The 27,083-nt window shown below is 35.6% G+C and overlaps 1 protein-coding gene across 1 annotated transcript; it reads left to right on the plus strand.

Moving 5' to 3' along the window:
* Positions 1–26,400, plus strand: LOC135155973 (uncharacterized). Its single transcript, XM_064106618.1, has 9 exons — positions 1–76; positions 3,039–3,353; positions 5,262–5,537; positions 10,195–10,329; positions 15,216–15,377; positions 15,887–16,021; positions 16,519–16,671; positions 17,187–17,235; positions 26,019–26,400. The coding sequence occupies exons 1-9, from the start codon at positions 1–3 to the stop codon at positions 26,398–26,400; spliced, it is 1,683 nt and encodes a 560-aa protein (XP_063962688.1).
* The last annotated feature ends 683 nt before the right edge of the window (positions 26,401–27,083 follow it).

A 27,083-nucleotide genomic window follows, 5' to 3' on the forward strand; every position in this document is an offset into this window, starting at 1 on the left:
ATGGCAGCCCTTGATACTCTAAAGGTGTTCATATCTTGCGTGTCATTTTTGTTTTGTTTCCCGATATCAATAAAAGGTACGTTGCTTGAGTTTTCATTGACGTAAACGGTCATTAATGTATATTTTATGTATAATGATAATTTTTGTTTCGCCTGAACGAATCACTTTTCCTGTTGGTCTGTTGGTTTGGTAAGCCCTTTCACAATTGGCGGTGCGACTGCTTACAACCGTTGCGATTGTGTGCAACATGTATTGTGACCAAGTGATCGCAAACGATCGCAAGAGCAATTGTGAAAGCCCCTTTGGTCTGTTTGGTATGTTACAAAATGTTCAAGTTTTTGTTCAACTAGCTCTCATTTCTTTATTGCTGCCTCAACTTTGTTCATACTTGGTATATATATGATCTTTGGGTAATAAATACCACATGTGAGCCTATGAGAATGATGGGATCAAAGGTAATCTTTGGGTCAATTGATATGAGGTCATGTTCATTATTTTTTTAAAGATTTTGTTCAGCTTCATTTCTCATTTCTTCATTTCTTTATGCATCATATTGAAAATACGTTTGGTTAAAATGATCATTTGGGCAATGCCACATGTGTGTTGTTGCAAGGATGATGGTTCAAACGAAAGGCCATCTCATCTAAGGGTCAAGAGGTCAAGATTTTCTTTCAATTGCTTCATGGCATTTTTTTCTGCATGAGTTTCGTTCACACTTTGTACAAATGATCCTTGGTAATACAACATGTGTATTCATGAGGATAATGGGCTGATAGATCAATTAGGGGTCAGAAGATCATATTGCAATTTTATTACTCGCGAAATAAGGCAAAACTCGTGGTTCGTAAACCACGTTGTTATTTATGTACATAAGTATTAATTTCAAATTTGGAAAGGTTTATATAAAAATGTCTTTAGTTCTTTGGGATATTTGATGCGTTTATGCCCGCTTCTTGAAGCCAGAATACGCTTTTGAAACTCACATGTCAGGTTTTTTTTTTTTTTTTTTTTTAAAGATATGAGCAGAGTGTAATCAAGGAAAATATTTGTTGTAATCCGCTTTTGTGGTAAATTGACCTGTTTTTTTTCCACTTCTCCCTACCTTTTTTATGTATCTACCTTTCTTCCCTCTTTTGACCTATCTTCTATTTTTTTCTTTTCCCCTTCTCCCCCCTTTTGGCGCCGGCAATGGTAACTACTTCAGATTTATTATGCTTCATAGCTGGACTTCCAACTTTCCCTCTGTAGTATGTCGTGTCATTATAGTGTTCCCTTTCTGATTAAAGGTTCCAATTTTACGACTCGGACCACAGTCAGACTGCAGGTCCCAAGAAAGTGGCTTCTTTCATCCAAGTGATATTCATGACTTGAGATGTTTTGCATATTTAATGAGCTTGATGCGGACCAAAACACCTCTTTTCATTCGGTCATTGCTGCTCTAATTATGCATCGAATTTCATGAATTTGGTACCATTGTAAAGAAGAAGAATCATTCTTTCAGGTCATGTGTTTGGATTTATTCAAAGATTTTGTAATATAGGTTAAAATTTTGATCTAAAATATGCTACAAAATAAATATTTTCACCTGAAAAAAGCTGCTATTTTCACACTTTATTTTTGTTTGAGCCCAAATGATTTGTATATCATGATAAAGCTGAATATGTATGCTTTGAAATGATATAGGTTTCAAAATAAGAATTGGTTTAATCGGGTCAAGATCACACTTTTCATTTGCCAAGTACATAAAGCAGCTTGAAAACAAGTATACTGCACTCTGATTGGTCAAAAAGACCACACAATGTCAAATTCCAACGGTTCCAGTGCCTGGGTTCGTGGGAAGGTCACACTTCCCATGTGGTAATCTCCTCAAATACCCCGCGCCTGTTGTTCTGTGAACCTTATCCAGCCAATCAGAACTCTGGATTTCATGCAAGTAAAAAATTTCAGAAATCTCGTCTTGTACCTTGGTGGGAAAAGTGTGATCTTGACCCGATTAAAAGGTGCCGCATATCAAGAGTGGCATTGTGAGAAAGTACAGAAGTTCAGCTTTATGGTGATATAGATATCATTGAGGCTCAAAATAAAAAGTTTTGCACAATTTGCAAAAGAAAACAGAGGAAGAAAATTCAGCTTTGAGGCACAATTTCAGGCCAGAAATTTACTTATTTAACAAAATATTGTATACAAAATAAATGACCAATAGGAAAGAGTAACTTTTACTCTATCTGATGGTGCAATAATATTTCATTTAACTTGAGGTTAAAACAGGTAAATTCTTAGAGAAAGAAAATCTCACGAATCACGATATTTTGCAAGGAGGAGGATTCAGCCACGAGATGATTTGGATGAATCTGGCCTTTTTGCTCATTAGCACAGGGACCTGCGGTCTGACTGGACCACGACGCATACTACATTTCATGATACATTAAGTAGAAATCTTTTCAAAAAAGGTAGTATTGTATTTTTATCGATGGTAATTTCTAATCCTATCCACAGCGATTTAAGTTTCCTGGCATACCCCCCTGCATTTACCCTATTCTTTTTTCAATTTTGACATTTTAAACTTTTTTTATACAAAACAGTTATATGCACAATTCAGTGACATGCAAATGAGAGAGTCGATGATGTTCCTCATTATTTGTTTATTGTTTGAATTATACATTATTTCAGTTTTTACAGATTTGAAAATAAGGACCGACTTGAGTAAGCCGTAAAATGTTAAACCAATGGTAATTCTACATGATAAGGGATGAAAAAACATGTTTCACAGGACACATATTTCATTTCATAAAATACAAAAGAAATCCTGAATGGGTGACGTCATTAGTCCCTCCCTTCGCATACCAATCAGGATGTGCAGACGTTTTGTAAAATTAAGCGAAACTTAAAAAATGTCATAACTTTCATTTTATACATCCGATTTTTTTTCTATTGTTATACTTGATAGATTTATTCTATTTTATTCAAATCAACTCGTAATGTTGTTTGGTTGGGCTTGTACTTTAAGCTACATTCGATTATTATTTGTCATATTGCAGGTGAGGTGGTTCATATCACAGTTTTGACCGTAGGATATACAGCTATCGAAACATCCAGTAATGTAGAGTACCAATGTTACCGCAGTGAACCAGATGAGGATGCCACATTGTCATTTGGACGATCTGCACCCATAACAACAGATACACCACCACCCTCAGCAACGATTCACCCTAGTGATGGAGATGTATTGTTGGTCAAATTCTCTGATCATGGGGATACTTGGCATACAGCTGGTTTTGGTCCCTTCTACTGTGAGGCTGCTAAGGATGCTCGAGATGTAACAAGGGTCACTACATTTTTTCAGAGAAGTGATGGTAAGAAGATATGGTAAGGGATTTGCAGGCCGAAATAGCAGCTAATTAACGAAACAAGCACTCAAATTCAGGTACCTTGTTCGTGTTCGTTATGTGGAATGATCATGTTAACTCTGTTTGCAAAAAAAGTATTTGCGGGTCTGGCAATGATGAAAAGAATACGTCCTTTAATAGACAATGACACTATAAAATTATTATATAATTGTTTAATCAAATCGCAAATGGGCCATTGCTGCGATATTTGGGGAAACCGTTCTAAAAGGCAGACCAACAAAATCATTAAACTTCAAGAACGGGCTGCGAGACTTATTCTAAATTGAAATATGTTAACTCCTTCTCAAGATATGTTTACGGAGGTAAATGGTGACCATCTAATCAACATGTCAAATATTTCAGATGTCATTGTCTTTATGTATGAATGCATTAACAACTTATCTGCTGACTACTTTGGCAAGTTTTTTTCTCCAACTTGGTGAATTTCACCAAATTAACACCCGATAATCGGCAAGAGGCGACCTAGTACACCCTAAATGTCGCACAGAATACCGTAAAAACGCATTATGCTATGACGGCCCTTCCCTATATAACAACTTACCAACTGAAATAATATCTCAAATTAGCCTTGCATCATTTAAATTTCATTTGAAGAAGCATTTAGCATTAGCTAATCATGACCCATAAGCATTCTTCTTTTTCAAGCTGTACCTCATTCACTTACATAATTGATATTATGCCCTCTATTTTGATGTTTTTGTTTGACTCACAACTTCAGCTTACTTTCTTAATTTTACAGATTTTGGCTAATTGTAATTCTAACAATACACGTATTATAACTTTCACGTCATCTGCATTTTAAATCATTGTACTGTTATTGTTAATTTTATGTTTCCTTATTTCCTTCACATGTACTTACTAATTTATTTATGCCTCTCTTATGATGATGCTATGTAAATGAATTGTTATAATTGTTATGTTAAGCTATACATTGTCACAGGGCCCCATGGGAGACCAACACATTGTTGAATGGGCTTCCTGATTTTAAACAAATAAATGAATAAATGACATGAATAAATTCCATCATTTCAATATACTTTTTTCATATTTTTCATTAACTTAACATTAAAGATGGAACTTTGAAAAAGGCTCTGGGTGTGTACATTCACAAGTTAGGAAAATATGGCTGAATGCCTAATTTATGGGATAAATTATATAAATGATCTCCATACACTCACACTAATGCAATGTAGTATACCCTAATAGGAAACCCCATAGATCATTTAGATCATGTAGATAATGCTGATTTTACAGGGAATCGTAAGAGTGCCCAGAATTCCTGAGCAATATGAATGGAGATGAAAAACATAAATTCAAGAACAAATACGCGCCAGAAATATCTCGTTACATCCCTTTTGAGCTTCTTTTATTAGAGTAGATGAAATATATCCCTTATTTTCTATATTTTCATGTTTGATAAACCCTGAACGCACCATACTCGTATCGCGTCGTTATCAGAAAACTTCCAACGATGTTCCTCTTTCCAGCTCGCATTCCTTACAATAATACATCAGTTACATACACACTTTGATGATCATATGGACATCATATTCATCTCGCAATCAAAAGAAGACCATGAACTGGGCTTGCAAAAAGGGAAGCATTCTATGGCTGCTAGAATATTCAATATCAAAAATGTCATTCTCCATAGAATGAAAAAATATATTCACGTGTGCTGGAGACCACTTCAAGGGGTCACCATATTGAAACACATTGTATCAAATATAGAGAATAATGTGTTATCCATAAAACATAACTCAAGTATAAATAAACTTTAGATAATAATCACAATTTGCCCCAATTTCTTATCGCATTTTTAAATTCGTCTTGATATGTCGTTGTCCATGTTAACAGCTAAATTTATACCAAGTGGTGGAGTGTTTACGAAGGCAGTCAATGTGAATGACACAGGAGTGGTGATCTCAATGACTAATCGAGACCAACCTGATGATAATGGCAATGTGATTACATGGAGGAAAGATGGTGGTGATGTTCTTACACAATTTGAGGGACAGACAAGTATCAACTTCTCAAACCCAATCGACATATCAGACCAAGGGATCTATGAGATCTACTATCATGGCGAGAGATATCAAAACAGAGGAGGAATTTACCGACTCATTGTCAGAGGTACAGTTTAAAACGCATCAATGCTATTTGGCTTTATGATGGAGGGGAAGGGGAGCTATTAAATGTGGAATGTGTCACGACTATGTATATTTGTTAAAGACTTAACCAAGGTGAGAAGTCACTTGGAATAGAAAACTGGTATCAACTTAGGAAAGAAAGATTAACTAGGATGTAAGATTCAAATTTTCCAGATGGTTTTCGATCTTTAGGTCTGGTTGCAACCTTTTTCAGGTATATCTGTTTACCTTTTATATTTAGTCACTGGGTCAAAGTCGCATGTCATTTAAGATCACTGCTTTGATAAGAATTGGTTAATAGGTTAATTTTGTTAATTCTTAATTTCTTATTAATGTTTAATCACAAATGATATCAATTGAAAAATTTATTTCGAGGTCAATACAATTTTGGGTTTATTTTTTTTTGGGGGGGGGTTTAAGGGGGGGAATGGGTTAGAGATACTTGTTTCTTTAATTTTGACAATTAAGTAAATTTGTTTTCACGTTCACTTGTGCTTTCATGAACTTATGTTACATAAGTATCAACTGACAAATGTTATGGTATTAAAATATCAGGTCGTTCGATAAAGGTAAAAGATCATTTCATGTCCAAAACTTGGAACAAAATTGATGTTTGTCAAATAAGTTCCCATACCCACTCATTTCCTTATTCATTGAACATTGTATGAATAGTGTGAAATGAACAGCAAGTTTCAAGATCGATGTCATACATGTAGGTCATTTCAGGCAAACTTACTATGAATTTTGTTATCAAGTTATTTTTTCTCTCCCTTTCTGAAATGTTTTTTTTTTAATTCAGCTCTGCTACTATTTTGAATTGTGTAAAACAAGAGTGTCTGATGTGTTCCACTTGTTTTCAAATAAATGACCTTTTCTCTAATTTTGAAAATGTATTCATCATTTTTTTTTGGTCTTCCATGAAGCCTGTAGATGATATAAGGAGGATCAAGTATGAGCTATTATGTGAGTAAGAAAATCAGGACTCTGGATAAAAGCAGTGGCGTAGGTGCAGGGGCCGCGTGCCCTGGGAGCCGCATATAGGAGGGAGAGGGGATGGAAAAAAGGACAAGAAAATGAGAGGAAAAATTGAAAGGGGAGGAAGACCAATACAGAGTAAATGAAAGAAATGGAGGTATAGAGTTGGAAAAATAATACAAAAATATTACCTAGCTATATAAAAACTTTCGCTCGTGCTTCGCGCTCGCATTTATTAATTTATAATTTATTTCTGTTTTCTTTAGGCTGTGTGGTCTTTTCAGTACATAAAAAATGCCTTTCGAGAGACCCTTGTACATATGAAAATATACATAACAATCATGATACAGTGATGAGCAATTATATAATTAAAAAAAGGAACTACATGCAATGTACTAAAAGAAGTGAAGAAATTCAAAAGCACACACATCAAATTAACAATACATAATATATACATGGAGTGATCTAAATGTGACAATACAATAGCAACAAACAATCAAATAATAATGCAACCTAGTACATATAACATAACAATAAAATAAAAACGAGACAGATCTCTAATTCACAGAACCCCTCCCCCTCCCATTGTGGAAATGTTGGCTGTTTCCGGTTTAAAAATTACTTAAAGGTCTTGAAGTGTGTGGCTAATTTATTTGCAATGTCTTTTGAAAGATTGAGATCTAAGGCAAGTTTGGACATGAATTGGAAGACTGCTGAAAAGCAATGTTCCCTGATAAGAAAATGATAGTTTGATATATTCAGTAGGTTAAGTTGGAATAAAAAGAGGGATAATTGCAGCGTTTCTAGTCGTATAATAAATTGGTCTGTTTGATATTGGCTTTTTTTTTTAATATATATTTGGGGGTAAGGTTGTTGATTATTTTGAATATTTCAATACAGTGATTAAACTTAATCAGTTGGAGAACGGATGCCAATTAAGCTTAATCTGCAGTAAGTAAATTTAGGTAGTATATGTATATCGGTCCGCATTTAAAATAATTCTGGCGTAGCGATTCTAGGCACGTTGTAGTCTCGTAATGTTTGTTTGTTGTTGTGTAACCCAAGATAATGGAACAATAATCTAGATGAGAGACAAACATGACAAAATACGGATCAATTAATTAAGTCTAATCCTCCGAATACAAGCAGTGGCCCGATGAAGTTTGCTCAACGTACTGCTAAACATGTTTGTCCATTTCATAACTGGGTCGACAGTAACTCCCAGATACTTGATGCTGTTTTACGTTTCCCAGTGTTAGATTTGTATGCCTCCGTAGACGAAGTCCGGAAGGGGCATTAAGCGCTGCCCCTGTCCGCCCGTCCGTCCCCCCTCTTGGTTTCCGCGCAATAACAAACAAAATATTTAATGGATTTTATACATTTTTGGTGTGTAGGTAGATGACACCAAATACAGGATAAGTTCGAATTCGGAGTCCGCAGATCAAAGGTCACAGCTCATTAAATATGCGAGTTGGTGTCCGCATGATAATTTATGAAATATTCAACAGATTAAAAAAATAGGTGTGTAGGTAGATGGCACCAAAATACAGGCGAAGTTCGAATTCGGAGTCCGCAGGTATAAGGTCAAAGGTCACATCTCATTAAATATGCGAGTGTCACAGCTCATTACATATGCGAGTTGGTTTCCGCATGATAACTTATGAAATATTCGACAGATTTCAAAGAATTCTGGTGTGTGTAGGTAGATGACAGCATAATACAGGCTAAACTCGATTGCGAAGTACGCAGGTCAAAGGTCACAGCTCGTTATACCTGTTATATATGCAAGTTGGTTTCTAAATAGTAACTTTGGTTTCTGCACGATATTGAGTTCAATCATATTGAAATTTCTGATCGCGTTAAGCGGGGACATTTGTGTCCTTTGTCCTTTACATGATATATAAATTTTACAACTTTTTATTTTCTTTATGGAACCAAATATCATAACTTAGTCTTGTCGACGTTAATATATATTTCGTTTCTGTCAATCGCATCGCGTATTAATTAGATACATACCTTTTCAAAAGGCTTAAAACATCCAGTTTTGAAGTCAATATACAAACATATTTCAGCTCACATATAGAGCTTTTATTATTTTGATTGATGTATAAATCGATTCTTAAGAACTTTTCAAAAAAAGTGTCACTTTTTAAGGTATGAATAACAAAAGTTTTCAGTTTGCGCTCCGAGCTCGCATTATTTGATTTGTAAAGTACCGACTCTCTTCTTTTTTTATCCATTTTCAAGTAGCACTACACGAGTTAATACAAAGAAAACGTGCTCTTATTAGGGATACTTGCTTAATGAGATACATATACTTTCATGAATTCCTACAAATAGTAGTCAATTTTCTTTTTTTTAAAGATCGAAATATGATTTTTTTTAACCCTTTTCAGCATTGCTTGATGAGATGCATATACTATACACGAAGTCTTAAACTAGAAATAAATTGTCCTTTTTTAAGATAGGAATATTATTTTTTTCTGCTCGCTCTTCGAGCTAGCATTATTTATTATGTGCGATCAATATCATCTTTACAATATGTTAACCTTTTTTTTACATTTTAAGGACGTTCCACAGCTCAAATGAAATCCATGTCATTTTCATGAAATCATGCACAGAGTTACTTTAGCAGCTGCATATTACAAATTTGCAAACCATAACATGTGTTCATAAAGCTCACCCAATGAGAAGTTCTCGAGAATTGCGAATTCAAAAGAATTTGGCATTTTTACACGCCACGAGATCACTACGTTGAGGTTAAATATATATTACCAAGTCATAATCCATGTAGAGTTCATCAAATTTTACAGTATAGTTCAGACTGTATACTGAAGATGGAGAATTCATTCATATTGCATTCGTTTGCCCTTTTTTTAAGGCCAGCAGCACCTTCATTTCTTTCAAATTGCGTTAAAGATGACAAAACATAATCTAAAACAGTTGAAATTTCTATGACAAACCTGAGTAGTACAATCAATGATGTACTTTAATCAAAATCCATGTCATTTTCACCAAAATTTACAAGCTTGTAGAAGAAGGCGTACTTGTGCGGTGTAAACATTAAACAAATAGGAATTCAATCGCTTATTTTCAAACTATTAGCACTTTTGTTTGAGCAAGTGTCCTATTTAAAACACCAAGAACGCGCCAGGTTTTGGTTCTATATGAGGAAAAATGCCAAACCACTCTACCATTTATTCGAACTCGAGGTCATATTCGTCATACTTCTGCAGCACTTTCGACTAAAGCATTCAGAAATTGTAGCAGCATTAAAAAAGCAAAAAAAACATTGGTCCATTAATTATTTCCAGCTCAAAGGCTTTACAAAATAAAACATGAGATCTCCAGTTGAAATAATTTGAAAAAATCACCTGATACCTTTTCTGATTAATCCCCTATTAATCCATTGTGACGTCAATGCGCTTAGCATAAAGCATGCGCAAATATTGATTTGCACAAACATGATAGTGGAACGTCCTCAAACAGTGCTTAAAATGGTCCTTCACCCCCACCCCCTTTTTTTTTAAAGGGGTGCGATTTTTACTCTGGCCCCGGGCGCCGTGTTTCTTAGATATACCACTAGACAAAGGTCAAAGACCAGAGGCATTCCACTTGTATACATGATAATATTGTATCATTGTTTTTTTTTTCTCTTATATTAGAATGTCCTGCAGGTAGGTGGGGTCCACCTGAATGCTATGGTATCTGTGATAATTGTTACAATGGTGGAGTCTGTGATGACAAATCTGGTCTTTGCATCTGTCCTAACAACTTCATGGGAGATAATTGTTTGAATAGTGAGTACATTTAGTGGGTCGTTTGTTTTCTTAAGTCCGGTTTATACTAGACCATGTACTATATTTGAAGCTTTAAAGTCTCAAGATTTTGTTTCCATCGTATGTTTACCATGTTGTTTCCTCAGAATATAATGATGAAGGAAGTATTTTACCAATTATTCAGAGAGGCATGAATGCGCGAGTAAAAAATCAGCTACTGAATTGAGGCTGTGATATCAAATATTAGTGTCACATCTAGCCTTATACCAGATATTAAAGAAAAATACACAGAAAAAGAGAAATCCAACTTTAGTCATATAAAATGTTTGAGTGACAGGAAAAAATTGTAAAACAGAATGGTGCAAGTTTGAAAAAAATCGGACGAGATAGAAGAAAGTTATGGCAGTCTCAAACGTGAGATTCCTACGATTGTGTAAATATCAGATTAGTCAGGTCCAGATTTGAGAAAAGTAGACTGTCTTAGGCAAATCGTGTTAATGCTGAATTGAGAAGTGTTTTAGCATAATTTGAGGGCGCTGAGTCCAAATTTGATGTTTGCCAACCTTGATTTTGATGTTAAAATCCTCAAATTGGCAAAAACAATATGGCCGCCATTCTACACCCTTTTTTGCTCTATTCTGAACCCCAAAACTTGTAACAAAAATGTTTGTAAACGGTTTTTGCTACTCTTTGATCTCAAGAGTAACATACTAAAAATCTACAAAAAATCCGGATCCAGGAAAATGATTATTTTTAAGATGGCGTCTAAGATGGCCGCCATTAACTAAAAATTAAAATAACCGACACCTAATCTACCCTTGACATCTTTTTCGGTGCATACATGTTTTCAATGGTGTAGGGGGTAAAAGGAAAGAGTGAACATAAGCACTCCAGGGTAACTGAAAATCCAACATTGCGTAAAAATCGCTGCCATGGCCTAAAAATTCACAATTCATCTATTACCTATTTTAGTGTCTTTTATTTGGGTTTTATTCATTGGTAAATAAGTAAACTGGGACAAGTTACAAGGACAGTCAACGGTCCACTATGTCCAAAAATCCAAGATGGCTTTCAAAATTGTAGTCTAAAATAGCTATTGTTATCTAAGAACTCTAAAACCCAACATACTTTGTTTAATATCTGCCTTGGGCATATGATGTTGGTGTCTAACCCATGGTTTAATGGGTCAAGAAATACGTTGGGACAAGTAACAAAGACAGTCCATGGTCCTCCATGTCCAAATATCCAAGATGGTTTGCAAAAATGGAGTATAAAATGTCTGTCGTTAATTACAAACCGACACAGTTTGTTTAATAACCGCCCGAAGAATATGATTTATTAGTATAACCCATGGTTTAAAGGGTCAAGTATGACATTGGAACAAGTAACAAGGACAGTTAGTGGTTCCAGTATGTTCAAAAATCTATAATGTCTTCCAAAAATGGAGTCTTTATAATGGCCGTTCTTACCGAAAAACTGACATAATTTGTCTAATATCAGCCTGGGGTATTTGATTTTGGTGTTTAACCCATGGTTTAAAGGGTCAAGTAATAAATTAGGACAAGTTACAAGGACAGTCAGAGGTCCAGCATGTCCAAGAATCCAAAAAGGCTTCCAAAATTAGAGTCTAAAATGGCCATTGTTACCTAAAAATTGACATAGTTTGTTTAATATCCGCCTGGGGTATATGATTATATTGTCTAACCATTGGTTTAAATGGTCAAGTAATGCATCAGGATAAGTCTCAAGGGTAATGAATGGTCCTGTATGTCCAAAAACCCAAGATGGCTTCCAACAAAGGAGTCTAAAATGGCTGCTAATACTTAAATATTGACATAATCCATTTAGAATCCATCTGGGAGATATGATTTTGTTGTCTTTACTATGGTTTCGTTTCAAGGGTTAAATAATACTTTTGGATTAGTTATACAATGGTATGAAGCTGTCCATTTTGCCTATTATTCAAACATGGCTTTCAAAATGAGTCTAAAAAAGACTTCCATCACCTAAGCATGGTCATAATTAGGCTAGAAAAATCTACACTATTGTGGTTTGAAAGTTAAAATAATAAATCGGGACAAATAACAAGGATGGTCAGTTTTCCTTTTCGTCACGGTCGTAAAAGTCCGAAGCGACTTCTAAAATTGCGTAAAAATGACTGCTGTCTCATACTCATGAAACCATAGGATAGTCATAAGCACTAAAATGACGTGTCTTGAAATACTTGAAATCGGTGAATACTTGAAATCAGTGAATTATGGAACTTTTTAGGTGAAAGTGTACCTTATTTTTTAAAGTTTGTTTTTCGGATGTTTACTTACATGTATTATTGCACCACCATCTAATTTTGTCACTAACTCCTGTAAATCATATGTTTATGAGTCTTAAAAACAGAGACACCAAAATAGTGGCGTTAGATGGGATATGAAGTAATGTCATTTTAGTATTAATGGTGGCCACTTCGAATGTAATTTTGGAGCGTTCTTTTTTTTTTTGACAAAATGGACAACAGCGTATCCCTGTAATTTGTCTTCACCTATATTATTTGACCCTTGAAATCATGAGAAAGACAAAAAATGTATCTTGGTAGATAGTATATGCACTTAGCAGCCATTTTTTTTTAAGAAATATTTTTTTTTTTAAAGCCGTCATTTTTTTGCCAAACTGTACCACTGATAAACCTTTAAATTTTTCCAATGTAATTTTCCCTTTGGAACTATGATTTTTTTAATGTTTTATTTTTTTATCTCTAGACCCCAAAGTCATTTCTACCAGGTGGATATTATATTAATTTGGACCATTTCAAAGTTACAAAGTCCATTATAGACACCATTTTGGAAGGTCATCTTGGATTCTCTGACACACTCACTGACTATCTTGTAAACATGTCCTGATTCATTATTTGCCTTGAAAGCTTTTTTGATGATTTTGATGATTTACTTTAATTTTTGGAGTTGATGGTTTAACGACTGCCATTTTGGACGCTATGTTGGATTTCCAGGTACCCTTGACGACCTTTTGTAACTGTAACCTGTCTCAATAGACTTTGTTTAATCCTAAGTTTCATGAAATAGACATCTATACCCTAAAAGTTATGACATTTCAAAAACTTAACCTCGGTTAAGATTTAATGTTCACTTCGCCGCCGCCATGGTCATTGCCTCCGTCGGAAAAGCGACGTTCATGTCTTGCTTCTGCTATGCTTGCGAGGAAAGAATGGCGGGCATGTTAAAGATATCACAATGTGATTATGCCAGCATCGCCCCAAAAATAGCAAACATTTGGCCATATTATTAATCAATCAGCAGCTGTGAATCATGGCAGCCATCTTGGAATGAAAGATGGCTGACGAATCAATCGCGCACATTATGTTTGTAACCCTTGGTATAAAAAATAATACATAGACCCCAATTTCTGAAATATAATCACCCATAAAAATCGTTTAATATGGGAAACTGCATTCAAAATGCCGCCATTTTGTTTTTTGCCGGTTTGTCGGAATCAGGTTTGGCAAACATCATTTTTAGATTCAGCACCCCTGAATTACCTTAACACAATTGATAAATCAGCATAAACACAAAATGCCTAAAGCACTTTTTCTGAGCACATTTTATGGTTTATGTACTTAATTATCAGGGATTTGTGCTTTTTATCCTATTCTTCAGTAATAAAACTATAACCAAGGTAGCATATTGTTTGAAGTCGACATGAAAGAAAATGTGTTATGAATTTAAACCCAAATTTGAGGGGAAAAAAATAATAAATAAGCAAAAAAATACGTTTTTATGTATTGCACTGTAAAAAAATATTGGGTTAAACTTTAACCAGCACGAGGGTAGTTATGTGTCCAACCAATTTGGGGCAGTATTTTACCCAATGCGGAAAGCATAATTGTCCAGTAAGGTTAAGAAAATAAGCAGCGAATTCTTTAAAATGGGCAAACAATTTTCATCACACTGGATAAATAAAAAAGCCCAAAAGAAATGCCCGATATTGTTTGGACACATAATTACCCTCATGGAGCATTTTTATCCAATAGTTTTTAAAATGTGGAGTAAAAGGGAGAATGGTCCTTGTGGCGAATTTGGAGACTCTATGGGTAAAGCGATTACCATTTTTTAAACATCTTTATGTTGCCCAACATTGTTCAAATTTTTTTCTATCTACTTGTCTGATTTTAATTTTTCCTTTCAAAACAACTTTTATGTGGATGGGATTCCCCTTTAAATTAAACTAAGGCAAGTTCAGAATTCAGGCCAGTGAGCTTGATTACACAACCCCAACATTGAGCACTTTTAGAAATGTAGGTCCACATAGTGGACTGGTACGAGATGACGTCATTTTTTTGGCGTTCCATATGCCTCATGTCCTCACACACGTCCACTATCAGAATCGAGAACCTCGCCACATCTATTTTTTCGGTTCTCCTAAATCATAGTGGACGTGTACGTGAGTGACTTCATCAAGCCCAGCATGAAGATCACCCTTTCCCTTTTAAAACACAGTTTACAGTGACTTTTCACAATATTAATGTAAGTTGTACGATGCATTATGTTTATCATATTTGGAATTGCTTTCTGACTTCCAAAATTTATATCGATATATTTCCTAACTCGAGTAAAAAGGAATCAAAGCAAGTGAAAGGGCACGTGTGCACAAGTTGCACTTTCGCATCACCAGACCGGGTCGCCAGGCGATGGTACGCCAGATCTTCCGGGACGGGCAGCGTGTCATGACCCGCTGGTTATCGCGCTGTTTCACGTGGACGTACGTACACGTACAAGTCGAGTGAAATCTAAAGTATTCGCAATTGTACTGAACAAGGGCAGACGACGACGTTGACTCAAACGATCAGAGGACTGCTACGTCGTTCACTGCTCCTAAAAGTCTCTATTGTTTTCATTTAGTTTGCAGCAACACACATGGGAATAGATTTGGATTAGAATGTGAGTATAGATGCTCCTATAGAGATGACAATGTACCTTATTGTCGAGGGAACCTCTTTTGCTTACCTAATCCATATGGATGTTCATGTGATGTTGGTTCTCGAGGTCTTGCATGTGACAGCGGTAAGTCATTTGATATAGTGCTTTCCACAATTCTAATCCCAGTTTAATAGACGGGTGTACTGTACTATAGAAATAAATGAAAGGTAATGCTAATAACCTAGATCATTTTAGCTCTGTACGTTTTACTTCCATTACAGCTTGTGTACACTAGTTGCATTTTTATTAAACGTGAAACGAATCATTTGGAACTTTGGAAGTGAGACTGAGAAAGCTCTTAGAGATATTATACCATAATGCATCGATATTGATATTTGTGTGTCTGAACCATGTCTTTGCATTCAATACAAAATTACTTGAAACAGATTGAAGAACAGTAATAATTATTATAATTTTAATATTAATACTACTTCTACTACTACTAATAAGATAATATATAATTGATAATAATATTAATAATGAAGAAGAACAATAGGAAGAAGGATGAGGAGGAACAGGGGGTGGGGGAATATCTGTTTTAAGTAGATATGATCATTTATGCTAAATGTGATTTTTTATAACCTGTATCTTAGATTGTGATGCTGGCACATATGGCCCAGGATGCTCACAAACATGTCACTGTGCTGATGTATCATCATGTAACTCTTTTAGTGGAATATGTACTACAGGTGGATGTCAGTCTGGCTGGTCAGGGAACAATTGTCAAAGTAAGTTCCAAATATATACGGGTCGTGTGGTCCAGTGGTAAGAGCATTGGACTTATAATTGCAATGTTGTGAGTTCGAATTCCCACTCTGCCATTGTCTCCACTTTGATAAAAGGCCCAATAGTAATATTTATAAGGTCAGCCACTATGACTGGTTAACGGAGACGTAAAATGTTTCTTTGGTAATATGCCAGCTTGGCGTTTACCAGCAAACTGTTATCCTGTCGAGTTCCTACGGGAGTTACCATAAGCAGAAACAGGATATATATTTTACCATTCTAATATGTATTGCTTTATTCTGAAAGAAAATGTAGTTAAACATTATTATACATACTCATAATATTTGCTGGGCACACCACACACTTAACCTTAATTGTTAGAAGTAACCGTCTTCATCGACAACATGCCCAGCACCTTCGCAAACAAATATGACACAATACTATATCGAAGTCATTTTACCATGTCCAATTATGTTATGTTTTCCTTGTAATTTTTCAGTACTTGATATTTGCGAGGCTGGTTACTTTGGATCAAATTGCACTGATAAATGTCATTGCATGGGTGATGTATCTTGTGATAAAACAACAGGAGAATGTCCTCAGAAGTGCGCCTTAGGATACAGCATGCACGATGGTCAGGAAAATTGTCAAGGTAAATGGATCTTATTTTATTTACTCCTATTCCATTCCCAAAAGAATACAAACGAAATGGTAACAAGTATTTCACAGTTTTGTATCAGTGGGAGTGGGTTCGTCATACAAGTATACCCTTGTCCCCGCACCCGCCCTCACTCTAGGTGATTGGTGAAAAAAAATGTTCAGAAAATAGTACAAGCATGAACATTGGTACAAATGTATAGTAACTTAATTCAAACATATTTTAGCAGGGGATGGCAACGTGAGTTTTCTAAATATAGCATCGGTTGCTAGGTAACATATTTACTTTAAAAACTGAGCTTTTGGGGGGGGGTTGAGTCACATTTTCACTAGCGATATGTCACATAAATTTTAATCTAAAGCATGTTCCTTCGTATCACAACAGTTTTGATCCATTTATTCATAGCAACATTTGCTAAGGGACCTTTTTGCATAGTAACAGATTAAGTTCAGATCACTATAATTTACTCAGAATAGCTCAGAAATTAAATCTGGAACATGTTTCCATAGGTAGCACCATGGCAACGGTTCTCAGAATACAGCTGCCAGGGTTTAACTGGTACGTCAAAATATCAAAACATTTCACCAATTCTCCAAAAATTACATTGGTTGCCAATCCGGAAGCGTATAGAATTTAAAATACTTCTCACTTGGAAAGTGTTAAGTGGTTTGGCACGAAATTATCTACAAGACCTTGTCATGCCTTAAACACCAGCTCGTAGCCTAAAATCATCACACCTGCAACTTCTTAGGATTCCCAAGACACGTGTAGCATATGGTGCGCGAGCTTTTTCTGCCTCAGCACATTTTGCCGTTGAATTTAAGAATTATACCATCACTGGAGACCTTCAAATCTAAATTGAAGTCTTATCTTTTATAACCGTATTAGTTATTGGCACTTTGACACTAGATAGATGGCACTATATAAATGCTTATTATTCTAAGGCAAAAAAGTCCTCAGTATCAATCAATTCTTAGAGGGTATGTATTTCATGACTATGATTTCTATTAACCACATCTTTTCTATTGAATCAGTAATACATTAAATACAACAAGCCAGGATACATTATACCGTGTATACCCGCCCATGCGAAGTAGCAGTTCCTAAGTAACATGTATTCTGTAGCAATAAATGGTTAAAGGCATTATGGTAACAGTATGGGTGTGTATAAATTATAGAGGTAATAATAGATGCCTAAAACGTAAACCCTTGCACAATCTATATTAAACTGTCTCATGATATGGTTCATATTCCCAAGGACGATGTCTATGGGTTCCATATCAAAGGTTGCTTTGTTAATGTTTGTTATTACTTGATAGTTACATATTTATCATTGAATGATGATAGACCTCATGATTAATTATCTGAGCGATTGAAAAGGGGGTAGAATATGTAGCATATGTTTTATCAAGAATTAAGTCTCGAAACCGTTGACATTCCGAAAATTTGTGGCTATCTATTTTTCAATTGGGGTCCTATATTACCTCCAAATGCCCTTGGCAAGAATTCCACAAAATCAACATTGAACAAGAGGTCACTCTTGTAGAAGGACGGTTACAAGATTACCGCCAAAAATTGATTGAGTCAACTATGTTTATGATTATTTCAAGCACTGTTATATAAGTAGAACTGTTAGAAGTAAGAGCAATTACATTCATTTATATAGTTATTTTCTCTTTAAGGATATTCATAGCATAGAATGATTAAGAATATTCCGAAATGTCTCAGTAAAGATTTGTTAGGCATGCTATTTAATGAGATAGAATAATCTTTGTTATTTCTGGAATGTACTAAGACAGACAATAGGCTGTTAGTGACAGTGAAAAGGACAATAGGACTAGCTATGTTGTTTTAATTGTTAATTTCACTAAGGTCATTCAAGAGTCTTCTAGCAGTAGACTATTCTAGAAAGAAGGATAATGTTATTTTTGTAGACAATACTAGAAGCTTCCAGAACAGAATAGTGAATACTTTGTATATAAGCTAGCAGTTTCTTCAAGGACATCATCGTCATATTAGATCAGATTTCAGAGTTTCACGCCAGACTTTATGTCAGAACATAGTTTATTTCCAACTGGAATATAACATTTATCTTCTGTGGAATTATTTGCACGCCATCAATGAACTGTTTGCAGTTACTTTGAGAGAGGAATTATCAGTTCTCATCGAGATCAGCAACCTGTTTAATGAATGCTTTTCAACCCATGGATTGCTGAAATTGACTGTTAATCATCATCAACGTCGTTTTCACATACATTTCAACTCATTACAGTGACTCTTGTTATTCATCGTGCTTCAACATCAATTTCATCATCGCCATCATTGTGAACGTTAATTTGAGGAATCTTCGCGAACTCACTTGGATTGTATTTGAATCTAATGGGTCATTCAAAAAAAAATGTTACAATTCACAAAAAAACGTGTCTCGACTATTTTATGGCCGCTAGCTTTACAACCCTTAACATTTTCTACAAAAATATTATCAAGAAAATTACAATAATAGACTAGCTCCACACACCATATGCGACCAGTGACTAGTAAAGCTCTAATTCTATTACAAAAGCTTTTTATTTTTGCTTTTTGTTAGAATCGACACTGTCTCTGGTCAGTTTTAGATTTTTCTATCATCCTCTTTTATAAGTACTCTGTATTTCTTACCTACATGAATGTCTGGTGAGGGCAGCTTGGTGTAAACGTCTGACATATTGCGCTTATCCTAGTATTTGATGATCACTTTGTGATTATTTTCGCTTTTAGCTTTGTCCCAAATTCATTTTAACCTCCGTAACGAATACTGCCACAAGTTTTTTTTTCCCTTTCAAACTGACTGATATCATATGATAATGTGTCTGCACATAGAGTGATATTCATTGATAAATAATTGATAGGGAATTATCATAATTATGTGTTTGCTGTATTACATGGAAATAAAGGACTATTCTAAAAAAATGAAATGTATGACTAAACAGCTTTAACATCCGTAACGCACCTTAAGAAAATATGCACTTTGGCAGTTCTGTTAAGGATTCAGTATTATATAGGATAAGAGACACCTTTCATGATAAATACAGTTCTCAAAGGTAGGGCTGCTAAATAAGGACCACGTTGGACCATAGCATAAAGACATTAACTTCCGTAACGCATTAACTTCCGTAACATTTTTTCTTGAATATGCTACAAATTTGTGCTATACTGAATCACTTCGGATCATATAGATATAAATCCTATAAGGTACCCTCCACCTAGTTACCCCAAAAAAATAGCTATTCATCCTTGTCAAATTATTATTACACACCTTATTTTCAACATCACTTTGAAAAGGGGGAAAATTGCCAACGAAAACAATTTCCAGAGAATTATTTACGATATTTAATGCTTTTGGAATTTTAAATAATTCATACTACAAATTTTGAATATTGGCCTCTTCTTTAGAACTAAAAATTTCTAACTTTCTTTGCTATACAGTGCGTCCCAGAAAAAACGAAACCGAGATTAAGCGATGATTTATCATAAGTTAATCACAAATACAATAGACAAATGGCCTACCAATGTAAAGCTTAGAAACTCCTCTTTCATCTGGTATTACTTAGATTATTCCTCATTCACGCATGAGTGAGAAAAAACAATTTGAAGAAAGGATACCAAAAACTCATTTGGCGGGGGGTATCTGAATTTCAAAAAGAAAATCACATGCCTAAAAAGTTCACTATCTGCTCTTTTATTTGATACCTTAATCACAAAAAATGGTCAAGAAGTAAAAAAGTTATGTTCCCTCGAAACAATGCTTGTATTTCCATAATTTCATTAAATAAACGTGTTTTCACTGGTTTCCCACAGAAGCTATCGCATGGTTAACAAAAGACTTAATGCATGGCTGATCGTCAACAAAACGGAGTGTCAAGTGAGTTCAAACGCTAGCCTGTAAACCTCTTCATTTTATGAAATTATTGATATTCAAGCCTTATTTCAAATAACCATAACTTTGTTATTTCTTGACCATTTTCTGTAAATGAGGTATCAAATTAAAGATCAGATATTGAACTTTTTAAAAATGTGTTTTTTTTTTTTTTTAACTCAGATACAGCCCGCCAAATGACTTTTTGGTATCCCCTCTTCAAATTGTGTTTGCTCACTCATGCGTGAATGAGAAATAATCTAAGTAATTTCAGATGAAAGAGTAGATTCTAAGCTTTACAGTGGTAGGTCATTTGTCTATTGTATTTGTGATTAATTTGTGATAAATCATCGATAAATCTAGGTTTCGTGTTTTGTGGGACGCACTGTATAAAGTGTATTAACTTCCGTAACAATTACTGTTACGGAAGTTAATACACTTCTCTGCTGTACTTTGCTGAGATTGATAGTACGATTCTAGTTCTAGAACAGGTGTCATGGCTTTGTCTATTGCTGAAGTCGGCAGAAACGGTGGAAAAAAAGGGAAGAAGGAGAAACAAGTAAGTTTTCATGGACAAGGAAAGAGAAAGAAAAACTATTTGCAATGACTTATGAGGAGGATTAATATATCACCAATCAAAAATGTGAGGGCAAAGCGCGAGCTAAAACTTTTGTATAGTCTTACCTGAAAAATTGACATTCTAAGCATTTTTTTGTAAAAATGATCAGGATGTTATCTGAATAAACTATTAATGCGAGTACAAAGTACTAGCTGATTTTTTCGTATTCTGACTGAAAGCTCGACATTCTAAACATTATTTGTACCAATTACAATGATGGGTATCTTAATTGATGCGGCTGTAATTTTTTTTATATTTCGATCTGAAAAAATAATTTTTGGACGTTTTTGTTTGAGAACAAGATATATATCAAATAAACAATTATTGCAAAGGTAAAACGCGTGTTTTTTTAGGTTTAGACCAAAAACGGGACATTCTATTAACTTTTTGTAATCATGAAAAAGGATGGGTGTCCTGCTATGGAAATGATGCGCAGGGAGTGCGAAGTGCGAGCTGAAAATATGTATCATTCCAATATGAAAACCAGACATTTTAAGCACGCTTTCAAATAAAGAGGATATAAATTGAATAAAAAATAATTTCATGCAATAAAATACAAAAGAACAAGTGGGGACTTCATGTATGTACACCATCAATCAACTCTTTTAATACTAATGAAGATATGCATAGACTCAACTGTTTCACTAAAATAATGCAAATCTTTAAAATAGCATAACTTCGTTATTCCTTGTTCGATTTTGATCATATTTGCAGTATTTTGTTTGTCTGATTATCATCTGTTCAGATCATATTTTTTCAGTCTGGATGACCCCTTTAATGTGCGTGAAAAGCGCTGAAATAATTGATATAGGCCTATTGACATGAAAACAATGAAAGGGATATTTCAAACACTCACGGTTTGTTGGAATTTAGAAATGAAATACGTATTTCGATAATCAAACAATTTGGCTATTCATCATTTTTTTTAATCACGAACAGGTTGCGTTGTTGCGTATCTTGATGAAACAAAATAATGAAAAAAAAATCGCGATTAGATCACATAGATTCCATTAATAATGTGTGTATTTGTGAATTTTTAGCCTCTTGTTTCATTCACCTTCCTTTTTTATTATTCATTTCCCCATGTCCCATTTTAATGTTTTTTTATTTCTCTTTCTTTTTTGGCTATTGGCAGGCGGCGAGATTCTTCGTAAACCGGAGAACTCATCCTGGTTACGGACTGCGATTGTTATATTTTGTTAATTGCCAGAAACTTTTAAGATGAACTGCAATTCTGTGGCCCAGTTATTCGGTTTTCTCATTCCAACTTTGATCAAGAACGACAACAAAACTTACAGTTTCCGTTTCCTGTTCTGTTTTTAACATTTTTTAGGGGGGGGCGGCTGACAAATTAAGCTATGCGTTCCACATTAATCTTTGTTTATTAAAAAATGTTAAACGAATACCTAAATATGGATTTTCCTAAGCTAACAAAACAAATATTGCAATTTGTAACTTGATTTAACTTCCGTAACGAAGATTGTCAAGGGTAAATGCCACTCGAGGATTTGATGGTAAAGTATCTTAGGATTCCCAGAATTGGTCATGCATTGCTTAGGATCTTGCTTAGGATGATTTCGGGCCAGAAACTTTGAAGATGAACTACAATTCTGTGGCCCGGTTATTCGGTTTTCTCATTCCAACTATGAACAACAACGACAACAAAAATGACAGTTGTCCGTTTCCTGTTCTGTTTTTAACATTTTTGGGGATGGGAAAATTAAGCAATGCGTTCCACATTCATCTTTAATGAATTACAAAAAAATGTTATACGAATACCTCAATATGGATGTTCCAAAGCTAACAAAACAAGTATTGCAATTTATAACTTGATTTAACTTCCGTAACGAAGATTGACAGGGGTAAATGCCATCGAGAGGATTTGATGGTAAACTATCTTTGGATTCCCAGAATTGGTCATGCATTGCTTAGGATCTCAGGTTATGGATGAAAATTTATTTTAAGGTTGCCTCATTCAAATTGTGAACATTAAACTGAACGAAAGATGTGCAATGATTTTGATGGTACTTTTTGTTATGTTATTTGGTAAAATCCTGCTTCTGAAAAACAATATTGAATATTTTTTTTCTATCTTGCAAACATTTTGGCTTTAGTAAATAAAATGTTGATTCCACACTTAAACTAAATTGTGTGCATTTCTATTTCAATCATTTCAATGCTAACTATTAACCTCCGTAACATTGATATACAGTGCTTGAGTTAATCCGGTCAGTACTTCAAATTGACGCAACAGTGACTTGCCCCTTTTCTGTTGCCACTTTCTCATACATGGTACTTTCACAATATGCATCTTTCAACCCATTCTGTAGACTTCATTTTTACGATTTTTTCCCCCATCAATTGGTGCATTTTTTCTGAGAATGACCCTAATATCATAACCTTGGATTGCACATCGAGACATGTACGATGTTTTGTTTTTGTTTTGTTGATTGACCTACATGTATTTCCTGTAATAAAAAAAAAGGATATCAAATTTAAAACTTAACTTTCATTGTTATTTGTTGCAGTATCGTAACAACACGAAAATCTCGCAAGAGGGTCATTTTCAAATGAGTGCGTGGATACCACTTTATCCCTTGATAACAGTAGTCGTTCCATTGAAAGCCAACACACTGTGCCTTGGTTTACCACCTTCCTTCTGTAGCCTGCAATGAAGATCATATTAGTTCCACATGCCATTCCTGAACCTAATATGCTACGCGTGCACGAGTTGATTTTGACTTGTCAGTTCCGTCTCAAGGTGATTTGACTTGGATCAATTCTGCGCAGCGCCGGTATCTATCATGCCGTGAAAAAAAAGTTGATTTTAACTATTTAGTTTCGTCTCCAGGCGTGTCGGTCTCTATCCGGCAGCTACATGATCTACCATGACTTCTGCGGAAGTTGAATCGGACCTGTCAGTTCCGATTCCAGGTGTTTTTACCTGCATCAATCCTGCAGCTATGGGATCTATCATGACGTGAAAGATCTTGCTGGAGCTTTGTACCTGTCTGTTCCGTTTCTAGGCATGTTGGTCTGGATCCTGCAGCTATATTGATCAATTACGACTCGATCCTGCAGAAGCTGATTTGGACATGTCTGTTCTGTTTCAGGTGTTTTGACCTTAATTAATCCTGCAGCTCCAGGATTTATCATCACGTGAGATATCTCACACGAGTTGATTTGGACCGGACAGTTCTGTTTCCAGGCGTGTTGACCTGGATTCTGCAGCTCTGGGATCTATCATGACTTGAAATCTCTTGCAGAAATTGATGTCAGTTTCGATTGCAGGTGTTTTTGCTGGGATCCTGCAGCTTCAAGATCTATCATGGCTTGAAAGATCTTGCAGGACTATACTCAGTTGGCTTTTTACCCTATGTATGTGAAGCACTTGTGACATCAGGTTGGCTAGACGCTATCCATACTCGACCAGAAGACAGTATCATGAAGTTCTGATATGCTTCTTTCTTCCATATGCCTCCAATAATTCTTGGCATATCCAACACAGATGGAAATTATTCGGCTGATGGCACTACCACCCTGGTCCGCAATATTTTATCCTTATGGGGAGAAACGTTTCTTTCACTTTGATGGAAGAAAAATTCATTGCCCCACCGAAAAAGATGATGACTGTAACTTTCTTTTTTATTCTTCTTTTGTATTCTTCTGTTGCTTCTAATATTCTTTGTCGGAACCGGGGGTCCCTATTGGCGGACCAAAAAATGAAAAAAGAGGGGGAAAGAAAGAAAAAAGAGGAGAAAAAAAAGAGGAGGAAGACGAGTGAACAAAATATTAAAGATAAGGGGGAAGACTCGGAAAATAATTGTTAAAAAAAATCATGTCACTATATACAATTTTGAAGGAAAATACGCCATGGCTGGGATTCGAACCCACGACCTTCTGTTTCAAACTCAGAAGACTAATTCACTGGGCCACAACGCTCCACAAAAAAAAACATTTCTCGGACATCGAGCTTTCATTATTTTGTTTGATTTTCAGTTTGATTTTTAGAAAAGTGTTCTGTAAATTGCCCGTTTTATGGTGTGAACATCAACATTGCCAACCGTGCGCTAGCATTATGCTTTGTTAAGTATTTATTTTCTTCATGTTTTTTACATTAAAATTTCAAACTCGTCTTGCTCATTTAAGGTATCAAATTAAAAAGGAGTAATCGAATTATATGATTATGTAAATGAAATATCACAGTTCATTTGCTTTTAAACAAAAAAGACCTGGGAATCCCGGTTTCCTTTTTAATCTTGGACGCACTATATATATATATATATATATATATATATATATATATATATATACATGTATATATATATGTATATAAATATATATGTATATTGTGACGGAATCGCTGTGCGGGGTTGTTGGGTGGTCCGCCGGCAGCTCGCTCTTGTCAGGATGCCTGCCGCCGGCGGGTGTCTTTGCCACGTCGATTTCCAAACTTTTAGTCGCGGATCCGTTTGGCAGAGATATACTGCCGCAGTTGACACTTGCACACGCCTCGATCCTGTCAGTACCACCACCAGGCAACCTCCAGACGGCTACACTCTTTGTTGTCAGCTCCAACAGCTCACCCGACCATATGCATCTAGCTTGTGTAGTTAAGCTCTCTCGACCATATGCATCTGATTCCTGTAGTTTAAGCTATCTCGACCATAGGTATGGGTTTCTCCGTAGTCAAGCTCCCACGACCATACCTATGGACTCTGGTAGTTTCCTCGGTCGTCTGCTTACGACCAGTTACTACGTCTGATCAGTACAGCGACCACGTCTGCTCCGTACTGCAACCACGTCTGAATTCCGTACTGCAACCAGGTCTGTTCAGTACAGCAACCATGCACGTCTGATTCCGTACTGCAACACCGTCTGTTCAGCACTGCAACCACGTCTGTTCAGTACCGGAAACTACGTCTGGTTCTTCGACCATATGTATGGGTCATTCTGCAGTCAGGCTCTCACGACCACACCCATTGGCTCTGCTCTACTTGTAGTTTTCCTGTTGTCTGCTCCAGACCTCCGACCGTCCGCTTCAGACCAGCAACCATCCGCTTCAGACCAACCCGTCTGCTCCGGACCACCAGCCGTCTACTCCAGACTCCGAACCGTCCGCCTCCAGACCAACCAGACTACCAAAAGAGCAAGCCCTGGTATAGTCTCTTGCTGGCGTGCAAAAGACCCAACACACAAGGAAATCTAACCACAGTCGTCGTCTAGGACTAGAAATCCATCCTAGGTTTCCCCGTGGAAAGACATGCGAACGATCATATAAATCATTTCGATCGCATCCACCAACTTTATTTATTGGATAGCGAATCCAAATCAATTTGCATACTTTACGTGCAATGCACCCCGTGGGCGCCGTATTTCAACAAATTATCGGCAAAGCCTCATGAGTCCATAAACTTACTGTACTTATGCATTAATTATACAATATCTGTTATAGTTAACCTCTGTTACAATCTTAGAACAGCTATAACTTTGCTCTCCAAAACCGGATATGCATGAATGACATATCAAATTAAAGCATTTATTTAGATCAAGCTAGTGATAACCACAATAATCAGTTAAACATCTCCAGGAAATTGTTATTCCACAAAAACGATTCAAAACATGCATAACTTTCATGTTCTTATCTACGTCATTACTAGTGTAGAAACATGCATGTAATATCACCAGCTACGGCAAAAACATTATAAATCAACCAAAGATAATTTTCTAACACGAAATAAAACCTATTTCGTGACACAACTCCCTTATTTTTCAAAGCTCGGCCCCCGAGCGTCATTTAACAACATCAAAAACTGTAGCACGTTAACAAAACGTATCCATGTGTATCAAACTATCCATAGAGTCCTAAAGAACAATGTTCAGGTTCAACAA

The sequence above is a fragment of the Lytechinus pictus genome, chromosome 11 (genome assembly GCF_037042905.1).
Source record: "Lytechinus pictus isolate F3 Inbred chromosome 11, Lp3.0, whole genome shotgun sequence".
Classification (NCBI taxonomy): Eukaryota; Metazoa; Echinodermata; class Echinoidea; order Temnopleuroida; family Toxopneustidae; genus Lytechinus; species Lytechinus pictus.